The sequence below is a fragment of the Passer montanus genome, unplaced genomic scaffold, assembly GCF_014805655.1.
Source record: "Passer montanus isolate IOZ18808 unplaced genomic scaffold, ASM1480565v1 scaffold1, whole genome shotgun sequence".
Lineage (NCBI taxonomy): Eukaryota > Metazoa > Chordata > Aves > Passeriformes > Passeridae > Passer > Passer montanus.
The window spans coordinates 6,422,432-6,438,246 of record NW_024356504.1 but is presented as its reverse complement, the minus strand read 5'-3'; the positions used below and the strand labels follow the sequence as shown (position 1 = coordinate 6,438,246).

The following is a 15,815-nucleotide window of genomic DNA, read 5'->3' as shown; positions in this document are numbered from 1 at the left end:
GCAGAAAATAGTAAAAGCCTATCAAGGTAATAGATGCCAAGGTAAAATGGCAGAGAATATTAGCAGGGGACAGAAGTGCTCTCAGCCTTGCCTACTCAGACCTTTGCCTCATTTAGTGGCTTCCCATGCCAAAAATTTTTCTTTCCACCTGTTTGGAATTTCTTAGCCAAGTGTCTACACGCACTTGTGTACGTGAACTTAGAGTATTATTTGCCACCTCTGAAAGGCAAACACTTGAGGCACCCATGATTTTCTGAGGCAGGCAGGGCTTCTGTCTCCCAAGGTCATTTTTTATGCCTTACATGCATAATATACAATGATACAGAGTTTAAAGAACCTCCCTTTCTTGTGACATGAGCAGTTACAATGACTTGAAAGAGCTTTTGCTTCTGTAACAATACTTTTATAATACCTTACTGCTTTATGAACGTGTCTTCAAAAAGAAACGTGTGTATTGTGGCCTGGTTGCACAATCTCCTGCTCAGTAACAGGAGAACATTAAAACTGTTTGCACAACACAGTGTTTAAGTAACGCAAAAAGCTTATTGTAAAGGGCTTTGTAATTTCAAAATCTGGAATGCTTTGCTAAGGTTGTTAATGCTATTTTATTTACTTTATCTGCCCATAAGGTTCCTGCCAGTTTTCTTCGTTTTCCAGTGGAGAGCCTTACTTCCTTACTTTATATCCTTTGCTGGGTTATTATCCAAGAGATTTTCAGATAGAAAAAGCTAATTTGCTACATATGAGGAATGATAAAACAGTAACTCCAATGCTGCTAGAAGTTACATAAAATTAAGCAGGAAACTGTTTTCTGTAATCTCTGTTCTACTGTAACCTTTGATGTGGTGTGCATTTACCTCCCTGATGACTGAATAGCACGGCTGTAATAGTTACGGGAAAAGCAGAAGAGGGAAAACTACTGAAAACAGAGCAGGTCTGGGAGGAGAACTGATGTCTTTTGTGTCCTCAGTTCCTGGAGATGTTGGCTGACACAGCCTGTGACTGGTCAGTCCAAGCCTCTCAAGCATGCCATGCTCCAGCTTTTGAGTGTCTGCCAACAGTTGCAATACTGTGTTAGACTGCACAGTGTCCTAGCAATGGATGAAAGTTTGTTGTTTCCATTTCTAGTTTGCTTTCCATTAGCTGGTTCATTTTGTCACTGTGAGACTTTCTCTGATGCTAAAAGATGCCTGTCCATCAGCTGGCGCATCTTGGTAACTACCTACCAGCAGAAGTGGATGGCAGGAGACAAAATATTAGGGATAATTCTAAGTATGTGAATTGAACCTATCCCCTCTGGATGAATTACTACATGCTGCAGAACCATGTCTGAGCTGCTGGCAGAATCCTAAATGTGAACTTCAGAGAAAATACTAGTTCAATTTTAAACTTTCACATTCCCATCTAAGAGTACCCTCTGACCACCCAAAGTCACAAGCATTAGGCAAAATTGCAACCACTGTGTGCAGCTGGGTCCAGCTAAACTAACAGTGTCTTTTAAAGATCAAAGAACACTCAGAGAAAGAGCAGCATCAGGGAAGGGCAGATAGAGCTGAACTGAACAAAACTTCAAAGCATTTATTTACATTTTATCCTGTAATTAAGCTTAATATATCTAAGCTTTTCCAGGGGCACAAAGCCTACCATGTCTGTTATTGCAGTCTTGGCTCTCCTGGTAGAAGTAAACTACCCCACATCCCTAGAGCACACGCTGCAGTTCCCAGAGGCCATGCGTGTGCTTTATTACTCGAGCATACTTGTCTGGAGAAAAAGGAGCTCTGCCACCAAGCACAAAATAACAGGTCTTGAATTTAAAGTTTCATAGGTTTTTGTTTTATGTTTTAACAAATCTGCCTTTCCTTTAACGTGTCCATCTGCAGGGCTATAAACATTAGTGAGGAAGCCTCTGCCTAGGTTAATTTTATGTTAGCAAAAGCAGTTGGCCATCTGCCGGGTGAAAGGAAGGCTGGGCTTTGGTGGATTTGGAAGCAAAGGTCACAAACAGCACATCCCAGTCCTTTGCCAATGACACATTTAGGCTGTGACAGATCAGAAAATGTTTTATTAATCCACCCTGCTCAACTTTCCAGATCTCCTTAGATCAGAGCTCAGTATCATGGAATCTCAAATGGCCTTCACACAGAGATGCTGTCTAAGATAATTGCTGTCCCCAGATGTGGTAGGTCAAATGAAAATGAAAATATGTCATCAGGTCTCAGGTCCAGCTTCAGCCTCTGTGTTTCACAATGTGAGATGGGGATGCCTGTGGTAGCTGGGGACTCCAGGACCTCCTGCAGGGGTTTGAGGACAAAACTTGCCACAAAGGCACTGATTAAAATCAGCTCATTACAGGTCAGCACTCCAGAAATCTGAGGGATGCTTGTGCAGCTGGCTCTGGAGTCTCATTCCAACACTTGGTACATTCTGAAGAGTCCTGGAAGCAACGTACAAGGTAAGACAGAGTGAGAAATCAAGGGTTGACAGGGGAAAAAAAACCCCAAACTTGGAAATATTTTCTTTTAAACCCAGTCAAAACATAACTGACTCAAATCTCAAGTAAGATTGACAAGGCATAAGGATCAAGTTTGCCTGTTTTAACACAGCCAACAATGCCATACAAGTCAAGTAAGAGCTACAGAAGTCAGGAACGCTTGGCAATTCTGGGATACACAGTATCACCTGGAAAATAAATCCAAGGCATATAATTTTTCCTTTTTAATTTTTAATGGCTTTTAGAAACTGCTTAGAAGCTGCAGTAAAATATATTTGGATACTATAACAAAAGTGTTTAGAAGATACTTTGCTGATATATAAATACACAATTCAGTTGATTACAAAATAATTGCAAAAAAGCATCCCGTAAAAGGCCCTGAAGATTCAAAAGCAGTGCTTTCTGCTCTGAGAGTTGGAGAATTTGAATGATGTACTGAGCACTAAATGAGGAATTTAAACATCTTACTGGAGGCATAAGACAGAAATTATTTCTAGCCATTTAAGGAAAAATTCAAAAACAAGAAAAACTCAAATTAGGGGCTCAAGAGCAGTCATTTTACTGTCTTGCTGTCCTCTGTATCAGGAGTCACGCTCTCCATTCCAGCTGAAACTTGCTATTTTAACTGGAGTAAGGCAGTTTAATGTTCTTGGCCCACGAGCAATTGCTTTGTACCAAGATGTCCAAGCAAGTGCTACCAGTGTCACAGCAAGATAATTGTCCTGATAAATGTCTCAGTATTCTAACTCTCCCTCTGCTGAATTTATTATCATGGTTTTATTGTTCCTTCAGTCACAAAGTTGTACTATTTTCCTTAATTATCCTCTTAAAACTAGTGCATCCATAGGCCAGGAGGGAGTGCTCCAGCATGGGAGCCAACACTATTTTTCCAGAGTCCTGATGTTCCAGCAAGCTTGGGAATGATTGCCCTGAGGTTTCTCACCAAGCTGCTTTCAGCTAACAAGGGCATGAGGAATCACTTAGTACCTCTTTTTATGCCTAGTCATTAGGTATATTTACAGTATATAAAGTCCCTCAAAGTCTGGCACTGCCTTCTTTGCCCCCACTCTCTGTTTTACAACTGTTCCTTTGCCCCTAAACTTCCAGTCCTGCAGCGCTGAGGAGCCATGAACACAAGGACAGCTTGTTTTTTCACTTCTCAACACACAAAGAATGTTGTGTTAAAGAGAAAATAAATTCTGTTTTTCTCTCATTTGAAAATGCCTACCTTCTTCAGAGACATCACTGCATGTAATGGAGCAGTAAGCTGGTCCCCTATCAAACAAAGCAAGCAGCAGAGATTAATTATCTCACAAATATTTTGGAGAATCAAGCAGTTCACCCATTTGTGCTGCTCCATTTCCCGTGTTTTCAGCTGAAAGAGCAGGCTGCTGTCTAAATTGATGGCATCCTTTTCAGCTGAGACCAGCTTAATCTATTTTGTGTTCTTCAAAAAAGGAGCTGCCTTTGTTGTCCCTTGTATGTGCCACATTTCTCTATTGAAACAAAGCACTGGAGAACAGCATTGGCTTGACAGTGCCCGAGACTGGAGTCCTCAGGTCTGGCAAGGCAGCAGCAGCAGCAGCATTTAAGGTGTCCTGCTGCTGCAAATTCCACAGGATAAGCCAGTCATTAATTTTACATACTCAATTTCTACAAGGCGCAAATCAAATATGCAGGTGAGTTCAAATCACATCATCATCAGGAAAGAAACAACATTTTCAAAATTAAAATCAACAAATAACCAATATTTCCAAAAGGAAAGGGAGACAGACGGCCAGGCTGCCTGCTAGTGACTCTCACTCTTCTGTCTGCTTTAGCAGTGCTTGCTTACTTATCAGTAATGATGCTTTTTAGTGGTTCCTACCCATGAGTGTCCACTTTTCTCTGTGAGAGTGTCTCTCTCTCTCATCACAAAGACAGTTTAGCTGCCTGTGGAGCAGCTGCTGAACTGCTCCAGTTTATGGCCTTGCATATTCAGATAAATTGCCACTCATTTCTCCTAATATACTGTGCTGTAATTTGAAAAATCCTGAAAATCAACCCTTTTCATCAGCATTCTGATGTTAAAACTGTATTTTAAAAACAGCAACAGATTTGCATCTGAGCAGAAATGCTACTTTTACTCATTCAAATATTCTGTTCAGCTGCCTTGGACTGCCCCAGCCTAAACTAGAGTTGAATCAACATTTGTTTTGTTTCACATACTGACAGAATTAGCTACATTTGTTCAAACTTCCTTGATTTACTACCTGTTCTCATTATTCAGAATTCAGTCTGTCTCCTCCTTTTGTTTCTTTGAGCTCAGAAGGGGCAGAACTGAACTTAGATCCAGTTCCAAGGAAAAGGAGAGTAAGTTATGGAAGCTGTGTGCTTCTGCCCTGAACAAAATGCATATGGTCTAGTACTGGCATAATGATAACTTAGCTGCCTGTAAACCATTAAATCTCTACTCTTCTGCTGTGGTTGGCCACCAGTGCAACACCACATGGTGGATGGTGCTCACTAGCTTGTGTTTAAGTTCCGTGTTCACACACTGTGAGCTGTCACTCTGGTTCCTCTTTTGCTGACTGCAATTCCTCCTTCCCATTTCTCCGTTCCTTGAGCGACAGGAGAGGTACAAAAGAAACATGGTACAAGGAAAGAGAATATCCCATGTTCATGGCATTGGCAGTCTCCTGCCAAAGCTTTCTGTGGCAAGTTCAAAAAAAGCCATTTCTAAATGTTCAGTTTGCCTCCATTATCTTGCCATGTAATTGCTTAGGGTGCTCAATTCTCTCATGGCACAGCATATGCAGGGACCATTGAATACCTAATACCACCATGTGTGCTTGTCCACACTGCCTGACTCTCATCTAATCTGTTCTCATTATCTTTGCATGTATTCCTGAATGTCTTCATTCTGAGGCATGTCTCTCAAAATGAATTGTATTAGTCCCCTACATTTCTTCAGTACATACAGGGAGAGCACATCTGTTAGGCAGTCCAGGGGGAATTTGAGCCAAATTAGAAGGAATCACAGGAAACTTTGGGGGAACAGACTAAGAAGGAACTGAATAGCACTCAAGGCTGAAAAAAGATACAAGTTCAGGGGACAGGAGAAAGTGGCTATTTGCATAAACATCTCTTAAAGTACTTTGGTGCATAAACTGCAAATCTGCAGAACATCAGGTGTCAGCCTAACCCATTTCCCCATCAGACCTTAAATGACAGTGATAGTCTCCACTCTTAGCTGTGTGTTAAAAGACTGTGCATCTGATTTATAAAAAGGATATGGGTGCCTGCATATATCAGAACAAATACAGATGCCTCAGAGTAGTTGTGAACTGCCTTCCATTTTCACAAAGCATCTGGAAATTCAGATATTTAATAAAATGCCCTCTTTTTAGTTATATAATCTTGACTTTCCATTAGTAGCTACCTTTACAGGATAATTTTACTATGGTGTGGGAGATAACTATCAAGTAATATGATATGATATAAGAATTATTGAGACAGGCTTAATGTAAGGTGTAGATAGTTTATTCTGTTTTGACATTTAGTTCCCTCAAGATCATGAAAACCTCTTGTTTTAAGCAAGGGAAAAGACACTGTATCACATGAAAAGTGAGCAAACCAATGGCACAATGTGAAGGGAACCCTAGAAGTAGAATCAAACACCTAAGGTGTATTTTATTCATTTTAAAGAGTCACTTAATTATTTGTCAGCTTTCTTTTGGGAACAGTTTTTGCGCAGTCTATTCAAACACTCTGCCTGTCCCAAACATGGTGTTTACACAATTACGTTGCTCAATTGTGTGTCTGATGTTGCATATCTTGGTATTCCCCAGAGCACACTTAGGGATTGTCTTAAAATGGAATAATCACTAGAAGAAAATGTTCCTTCTCTTTAAACTCCAAGAATTTGCAATAGCTGATTTGTTTCTTAAGTTGCCTGGCTATCTGATCCAGGAAAGGGCTTTTGTGAGTCAGCTACAACAGTTAAGTGTTAGAGTTTTAACTGAAATATGTCAAACATTTCTGCCAAGTCATCTGATAAATGTCCCTGTTCAGCTGTAAAGAACTCTGTAAAAGATTCAGTCAAGAACAGTACAAATACACTAGGCTTTTTATTAACACCTTTTTCTTATTTTAATTAAGCAAGTAAAAACTCAACTGACTTAAACTGCATTCAAGCACAATCAGCCCTCTTCATACCCTTGTATTAAGTCTGCTCCTGAGATGCTGTTCTCACCCAGAAATTGTAGAGCTTTTGTCAGACTTATAATCTTCTCAAAAGTATATAAAAGGATTGAGCTTCTAATTAAAACACAAGCAACAGTCTCTTTCACAATACAGTTTATATGTTATATACCCTTAGGAGTAACAATAGTTATTAGAACCAATATGTCTAGGGACGTGAACAAGGAAAATACAGAATTAAGCAAATGTCATTATTATGCAATTTCTTCTTTCTCCTCTAAATTCTGAGAAATTGGATATTCTGAGACTGGATATTTCAGCAAAGTGCTGTCATATAATCTATTTTCCAGTGTGGAGAACTGAGAATAGTAATGAGATAATGTCACCAAGACAAAATGCAGGTGTGCAGGACTTGCAACAGGCAGGAAAGTGTAGAGGCAAATAGTTTCTACAGAAGCTCCCTTGTCATGCTGGGCAGTTACATTTCATTTAAACTGACAGCTCTCTTAAAAAGGAGGAAGTGGAGAAAGTCTTGGGGCAGTAAAAAAGAGTGTGCACTTGAGCTCCTTTGGGATATGCACTTTGAAAGCTAACTGCCTGTAAATATCAAATTATGCTTAATTTCACCAACCAAGCCATGAGAGGATGTGTGGTAACTATGTTTGGTTTTACAGAATTGTCTCAAAAAGTAAATATGAATGGTTTTTCTCTTGACAAGCTTTTGACATACACTGTGGAAGAGCTGAAACTGGCAGGGCTATACATCTCTATGCAGTTTTCTCTGAAGCTTGTCTCTCTTCCCTTAGTTTTCTGGAGGCAGCAGGACTGTCATTCCAGTAGAATGAAGAAGGTGAAATGAGTTCACTGTGCACCTGCAAAGTATGTACATTGATAAACACCTGCCACTATTGCTACCAGCGACAAAGAACAACTGGTTTGACTACCAGAAGTAATCAGAAAAAACAGAGATTTTTCAGAGTTTGCAGAGACAAACAGCTTTATCAGCTTTGAACAGAAGGATGCACAAACTTATCTGTGCATATAGCTAACAATTTAGAAAGTATATTTCTTCCATGCAAAACTTGTATACAGAAAATTCAGGTCTGGAGTTACTAAGTACAGCAATAGTAAAAGTATATCACTAATAACTCTGCTTTGGAAGGCTTAGTGGAGTTACAGCAGTTTCACTGAGGAGCCTATATATACTTTTAAATATACCATGGACAAGAACTTAGTACTTTATTCTCAGTGAACATCTCTTGTTCGGATAAATATTTACTTCTAGCATTTCTAAGATTTCAGATCACCTTGTTGACTGAAAGCTGAAATAGTTGAGGTCCTTTTACACTTTCTGTCTTTAATAGCAGAGAGTTGACCACAATGCATTTCCTGTATGTTTAAAGAGTGAACATACTGTGCACTAACATTTTCTCTATTTAAAAAAAAGGACAGCTTCTGGTCAGAGATCCCTAAATTAGAGGTCATTCATGGCCCATGCTCTCTGTTATAATTTTTTCCTTATTATCACTTCTTTCCTTGTGTAACCTTTCAAATCCAGGCTGATCCTTGCCAATGGCTAGAGGTCCTTCAGGCTGCTTCGTAGCTCTGAGCTCTGAGACCAGGGCCCTTCTTCTTCTGTGGCACCGAGGCCGACAAGCTGAGCTCATAGTGCTGGAAGCTGGTAGTGCATGGATGGACTGAGGGATGAATGCACTGCCTTTGCCCAGGGACTCTGCTGACGTTGTAAAAGTGACACAATGCCTAAGTAGATCTTAGAGAAACTGGCTACTTTAGGGAAACTTCTTGGCCCATTCCATATCAACAAACTCCTCCCAGAGCATGAATTACTGGGTGTTGAATGACATGTTCATGAATGTGTGTAGGCTTGTTTTGTTTTTTTTTCCCCCTCTGGTGAAAAAATGACTAATCCAGAGGTTATCTCAAGGGCTTATGCCTTTTCCCCCTTTTATTGCCTCAACAGCTTCTTCTGAGTCCATGATTCAGCTGTGGATGTCCCACACCCATCCTAAACCTAGGGCAGCCAAAACCCCACCTCTTCTGTAGGTGGTGTCTTTTTGTACAGGGGTACAGAACAAAAAGGTGTTCTAATACATTCATGTCAATCACATCTTAATAGTGGTTGAACTGGAGAAAGCAAGAACACCTGGAACACGCCTTGTTCAATAGGTGTTTCCTTCTGTTTAAACCTTTCAAGCAGCACCATGAAATAAAGAGTCTTGAAAAAATTAATTTCTACTTTTTCATTTATCTAGAAAGCAAAAGATTCTTTATGTCTATTTTCTCAAAGCTTAGTATTATGATAATGTTCTTCTGTTGTTTTCAGAAGCAGTGAGGTGAATTAAGAATTGTAGCTTAAAGGTGTGTCACTTTAAAATGAAAAATAAACAAAAAGAATCCCACAACTTTTTCTGCTATTTAGTCAGTTAAGGAATAGCACAGACATGTACTATAGCAGTGCACTTCCTGCCAGGACTGGGAACTTTCTTTATTTCAATAAAACTTCTTTGAAATGTTTCAAAATTCTTACTACTGTTTAGGTTGAACACTGTACCCTCTCTCCCAGATGTATCTATAGTTGCTACTTCCCATCAATTAATTTTCTGCATCGAATACCTACATCTCAGGTGCTCTCATGCTATATTAGGTGATTCTCTACAACCTGTTGCAGGACTCCACTCAAGGCAAGAAGATTTATCAGAAGAGTCTTTCCTTTGCACAGCCTGTGTGCAGGTTGCTTAGGAGTGTAGTGTTTGTCCTGAGAGCATGCTCCCTCCGTGGTATCCCATGGGACCACTGTGTAATGGAACTCTGAGACACCTTGTTATGAGGACCTCTCTGGAAGTTTACAGTACTTTGGCAACTTTATTTTGTATTACACTGTAAACTGCTTTAAAACTATGTTTCCTGAAAATGCCAATGTGTAGAATTCTGGAAACGCAGGCCTTTGTTGACATGAGGTATCACATTGAGCTGGCATCTCACTTTTGCTTACAGATGCACTTGGTTTTGCAGGCAGGACAGCTCATGGAATGGCAAAGGCTGCTGCTTTGGCTCAACAACAATTAGAATATTTCCAACTACCGCACTGTAGATCTGCTGGTATTTTTACTGATATAAGTTTTCTTCAGTGTCACAACATATTACTTTCAAAATCCTGTTCCCTAAGTTTTCTTCTCAGCACTACTACTTATCAGAATTAGTTATATGGTTAAATTAGATATAGTTTTGGAAAACATGCCAGTGGTTCACTTCAGCAAATGAGAAACAGTGACCTCACAATCTGATAGCACATTAAGTTACTGCTGCTTTTTATGAAGATTGCCATCCTTCAAGGGAAGCAGAGATTGCATGCAGAGCTCTGGTAGGACCTTAGCATTCTAATTGTAAGAAAAGATCCCTGTTGCACAAAAACAAGGTGTGACTTAGCTATTCCTCTGCTTTGCAAAAGACAAGGCTCTCAATAGTTTCCAAATTATATCACTATGTCTCTAGCATCCCCAGTTAAATCTTCATTCACACACATACTTTAAAACGAATTTGAAACTTTTTTGAGAAATAAGTTGTGAAGTGATGCTAAATATTACTTATCAGATTCTAGTTGAGGTCAATTTTTTACTGTGAAGCTGTACAACTAGGATCAAATAAATGACCAATGGGCTCATTACTGTTCCTTACAAGTGACTGGGATTCAAGGAAACATTCTAGGAAAATCTGAAGCCTACTACAGGGGATTTAGCATCCATTTGGCAGCATTCAGCAATGTGGAAAGGTTTAGGTAACTGTGACTGAAAGTCCCCCCAGCTATAGCCAGAACTTCAGTAAACAATGTGAATGGAAATTCCATTGGGACCCGTGTTTGTTCCCTACAGACTGCCTCTGCAGCAGCACACAGCTAAATGTGGATATGCACGAGTTAATCCAGAAACTTGTATACAAATTATTCACAGGGGGGCAATTTAACTCCATAACCAAACTATGGAAGTGGTACAACAGCTGTTTATGTTGCACTAATACCAGACACCTAACTTAAGGCTGAGATCCCATTGCAACTAGTGCAATCACTGCCCCAGGAAAACTGCAGGCTATTTTCTAGACAAAGTACACAAAGGGCATAAAATCAATTAACAATGGTGAGAATAAAAGCAAAATAAACAGTAATAACACCTGGGTGGCTTTTATGAACTGCTTCTCATCAGTAGGCATTACTGGGGTTGGTCCTATGCTGTCACACAGTCCATAGTGTATCTTCAGACCAGTCTCTCTAGGGAGATAGTGTTATCCCTGGTTTATATATGGGGAGCTATGACTAAAAGAAGCACCAATATTGCATGTGAGGTAAGAACTGAGCCCAAGTCTCACTGCTTGTGCAGTACAGCCTGCTCCTTGGAGAACTTCCTGCAAATTGCTTAGTTAATGGAAAGGTGCAACGTTGAAGTATCATGGGAGAAACAGGTCCCTAAAAAAGTCTTGAAAGAGGGTAAGAGCTTTATCAGTTTTCATGGGATTTTATTTCACATAGGTAACAAACATCTGAGGAAGGAATGAACAAATAAATCAACACTGACAGACAAAATGTCATTACGAAAGTATCAGTCATCACCTAGATCCCAGCAATCCACTTCAGGACTTCCAAAGCAACTGGCAAAGTTGGTGCCAGTCAGTGGCAAAAGCTGATCATGAAAGTAGGTCCTGTGTGACAACTGAGTAGGCTTCAACAGTGTGAGATACTTCATGTCACAGAGGAAAAGTTGGCATTAATCTGAGCAGGTCATCTAGCCCATCACCTTGCCCTGAGCAGAACTGCTTATAATGGTATGGCTGATAGATGTATGTTGTCTGTTCTTAACGCTGTCTAATGAAGGTGACTTTGTTCTCCACTTAGGCAGACTACAACAGTTTTTCATTTTCACTGCCATTAGAAAGTAGTCTAATGCTAATACTGGACTTATATCTTGCAGTTTGAGCTCATTACTTCTCACCAACCTAGCTGGGATATGAAGGGCAGATTGATTGCTTCCTTTCACTCCATAGCAGTCTTTTACATATTTGAAGACTGATAACCTATCTTCCTTAGTCTTTTGTAAGGGACTCGGTTTGTTAAGCTTTTTTTCATTCCCTGATGGAAAAAATCCTCTTCTCATCTATTCTACTTTAAAATGTTTCCAGTTTTCACATCCTTTCCTGAGTAGAAATTCAAAGCACTCTGGTGAGTCAAGGTAAATTCATAGCCGAAAGCACCTGGATTTGGCATCAAATCTGTATCTCCCTTAAATCCCAATTCCTCTCCGTCTTCAAAGTGATGCTACAAAGTGAATCCCAGATGTTCCCACAGGTCCCAAACACGGTGAGGACTGTCAGTTTTTGCAAGGATTGGCCCAGTGATGGGTATCCCAATACAGAAGGGATGCATTCCCAGGCAGCCGGCCAGCATTCATTTCGTGGTGCGGGCTGGGTGGGCGAGCAGCTCGCCGGGCCTGGATCCTCCCCTCCGGGACAGCCGGGTTGCACGGGCAGAGAGAGGCACCTGGCCCGGCAGCCCGGCACTCACCAGAGCCTTGTGGCCCTATCAACAGCCATGATAAAATCTGCAACACCTGTAGGATTATCTGCCACATCACCGACCTATTTCTTAAGTAACCCGCCTATGCTATTGTCATTAATTAGCATTTCATCATTAACTTAGGCAATCCTCATCTCTAAAGGACACCTTTGTGTTCTCTCACGTTTGTTCAGCGACCCAGAGGGGCTATAATTACAGCACCGGAGGCGGGAACACGGGCAGAAACGCTTTTTCTCTCTCTCTCTCTCTCTCCGGTTTGCCCACCAAGCCCAGCGCTGCCGGGGCAGGCGGCTCGGGCAGGCCGTGCCGTGCCGTGCCGTGCCGTGCCGTGCCGGCGGTGCCGGGGAGCGGGGCCGTGGTGCGGGCCGGGGCCGGGCTGTGGCAGCGCTCTCCTCCCGGCCGGGCACGGGCGCGGGCCGGCGGGGCCCGGGAGGCCCCGCGTGGGCTCTGCGGGAGGAGCGGGGTCCGGCGGGCGGGAAGGAGCGGCCCGAGCAGGGCGAGGCAGGTGCCGGGCGCGGGTGATGTCAGTGGCTGCAGCCGTTCTCCGCTGCGCGGACTGGAGGAAACCGAAAGAACGTGGTCTTCAGCCTCTTGCCTGTTTCTGTAGTAAGTGGGATGGTGTTAAAATGGGAAGTCGTTCGTGCTCATCTGATTCACATCTGTAGATGTGATGGAGGAGTTTTGTTCTTGTAAAATACTTTGAGGCTGCTCTAATGAGGGATGCCGCAAGTGTGAAGAGCAAGGTCTGTGTCTGCTCTCTTGGTCCTCCCCTGTTCACAGAAACCTTCAGCTGATGTGAATACTGGGAGAGTGTGCTCATGCATTAGGTTCTAACAAAAGTTTCTTAGAAATGAATAATTTTTAGAGCTATGAAATACTTTTTCTGGTTCTTGCTGTGTGTAGCAGTGAGGAGTCAAGTCGCGTGACACCAAGGGAAGACAATCAAATGGTCTAGTTCAAAGTTATTTCCCTGACTCTTGGAGTAGTTTTTCTGCTGGATTAAAAAGAAATGCTATGATTATAATACCATTATGGTTCCATGTAACTTATTGTTATGAGGCCCCCTTTCTGTTGGGGTGGACTTGTATTAGTTATGTGACTTTCTTTTACTGCTTCCCCTTTCTCGCATATGGATTTTCTATATGTATGTTGACTTGCTATCTTATAAGAGCGTTTTAAGGCTTAGGTTGTAGAAAACCTCCTGTTCTCTCTTGAGCTGTGGACAGGAACTAGTGTGTTAGTGCATGGGGGTAGTCCAGAAGCAGACTGGGCAAGCAGTGAATAGAAGAGCTGTTCCTTGTTTGAGGAAAATCCATTCAGCCCATGCTTTGCTCTCAACCTTTTCAAAAAGAGCAAGGAACAGCCTGGATTCTCCTAACAGGCAAATTGTGGCCTGTGGTCCCAAGCTGAGCTTGCCTGCTTTGGGAGGACTGGGCTGTCATGCATGTGCAGTCAGATGTGAACAGCTTTGAGAGTGTTTAGTTCTCATTGAGGGGAGTTTGATGCTTGTGCTGCTCACTGGGACAAAAGGGGTGTTCTGCAGTTGTTGCCTTCCATATTGAGTTTCTGTTTGGTTTGAATCCAGGAAGAAATCACTGTTTCCGGAAAAATACCAGCTTAGCTATTTTTCAGGGATTTATTTTAAATGGATTGATGTACAATTTCTGCAGCCAGATATTGCACCTGTAAAGAGTGGGAGAAACAAAGTTTTGTGAAGATGCCTGTGACCTGGAATATAGCTTCTTTCTCTGTGGAAACACAGGCTTGGAGAGCTTAACATTTGTACTTCTACAAGTTATTGACACTGCTCTCCTGTATTAGGACCTGCTATAAGATCATAATGGATTTTTACTCTAGATAACTTGATCTGGACTCAGAATAAAAAATTGCTGTGGGGGTATAAGGGAAAATTTAGCTTGTTCTGGAAGTTTGCTGGAAAGATTAGCTTGTTCTTCACCAGAGGTACAACTTTCTTGCTGTACTTAGAGCTCAGCCTATTTGTATGTGTAGAAACAAGAAAAACTTAAAGGGAGCTTTGTCTCTGTCTTAAGTTTCTGTCTGAACATCTGAGATATGGTTGAAATACACCTGAGATGCTGCATGTGAAAATTCTGAGACTACAGTATAGCTAGGATATGAGGATCTTGGTTGAGCTCATGTTTGAGGATAATACCCAGGTTTTGGAGTGATGGAGGAGAAAGTTCTGTTGCCTACACTGATTTGGAGGGGGCAACTGATGAATGCCTGAGTCTTGTTCTAGTGAATCCCAGCTAATCTGCAGTTGATTTTTATTTGTGAGGCCAAGAAGGTTGCTGGAAAAAATCTAGTAAAAATAATTGACCTAGAGACATTGCATGCCTCTTTTTGGTAATATTCAGGCAATTCAAAGCTGGATGTTCTTTCTTGTTGTCTGTTGGATGCTGATTCAGCTCTACTGCCTCTTTTGAACTGTTACTTTAATTTTTCCTGGCAAAGCTGTAGCCAAAAGTACCTTAAACAAAATTTTTGTTCTTTACACCTGTTGCATGTTTCCTGTAGCATTTGAAATAGTAGCAAAGCTATAGACACTATTTTAGCAGATTCAAGTGCACTTTCATGTTGCATTTCTTCTGCAAGTAAATGGCTTTCTTTGATAAAAAAAACCCTTTAGTAGTACTTTAGGTCTGTGATGACAGAATTATTTTTTTCCTGGCTGTTTTTTTAACAGTCAGTAGACAGTGGCCTCTGGAAACATGGCTTTCTTGTTGATGGTTCAACCACGAAAGTGTGCAAAGGTCTCATCCAGACATTATTTCTCACCAGCAAGGAGAGGATGGAGAGTACATGGTATTGGCTGAAAGTCTGTGGGTCTCATCTAATTCTTCCTGTTTCCAAATAAAAATACCTTGGAAGACTGAGCAATGTGTTTGCACACTGATGTGTTTAAGGATTGTAATACACTTTCTACTTTTTCAAGTTTTAGTTATTGAGATGGGAAAGTTCCTCAAAAGACAAGTAACTGTGTATTTGTCTGAGTATCCTCTTGAAGGAAATCTTAGGCACTGTAAGAGTACAGAGATGGTATTTCTCAGTGGCATTCCTGGCTTAAATGCAATATTTTAATTGAGTGTTGCAGTGAAAGCTGGAATCATAGTTACACAATGTGTGTTGAAGCCAGAAGAGGATTATAGGCATGCTGAAAACATTGGTAAAACAATTGAGCTGGAAGATAACTCTTCCTTGAAATTAATTTTCCTGTCCTTTTATGTTCTGCTGTTGACTTTTGTTGACTGGTAAGCTCAGTTTGCTGGTGAGACTTGATTTAAAAACCTACTTAATCTTCAGAATAACGGTGTACACATGAAGTGTTCAGCTTGTACCGTTGAACAGCAGCCAGGTGCTACAACTTCCTAGGACAGAGTTGTACCAGAGTAATTGCTGGGTGTGCTCAAGAGTCCCTTAAAGATGGAGTATGCACTGATGCTAATCTCATCAAAACTTACATAGTATAACTTACTCAAATCAAACTTGCAACCATTTGGTCTCTGTTAAAAGGGGTAATTGATTAAGTGTAACTAAATG

The 15,815-nt window shown here is 41.1% G+C and overlaps 1 protein-coding gene across 1 annotated transcript in view; it reads left to right on the top strand.

Annotated features, from left to right (window-relative positions):
- The first annotated feature begins 2,130 nt into the window (after positions 1–2,130).
- The window catches only part of AGPS (alkylglycerone phosphate synthase), a 58,862-nt gene continuing 45,177 nt past the window's right edge, over positions 2,131–15,815 (top strand). The window contains exons 1-2 of the mRNA XM_039701914.1: positions 2,131–2,179; positions 2,353–2,452. Coding sequence (XP_039557848.1) covers positions 2,146–2,179; positions 2,353–2,452 — 134 coding nt within the window. The 5' untranslated portion in view covers positions 2,131–2,145. The remainder of the gene's footprint in view (positions 2,180–2,352; positions 2,453–15,815) is intronic.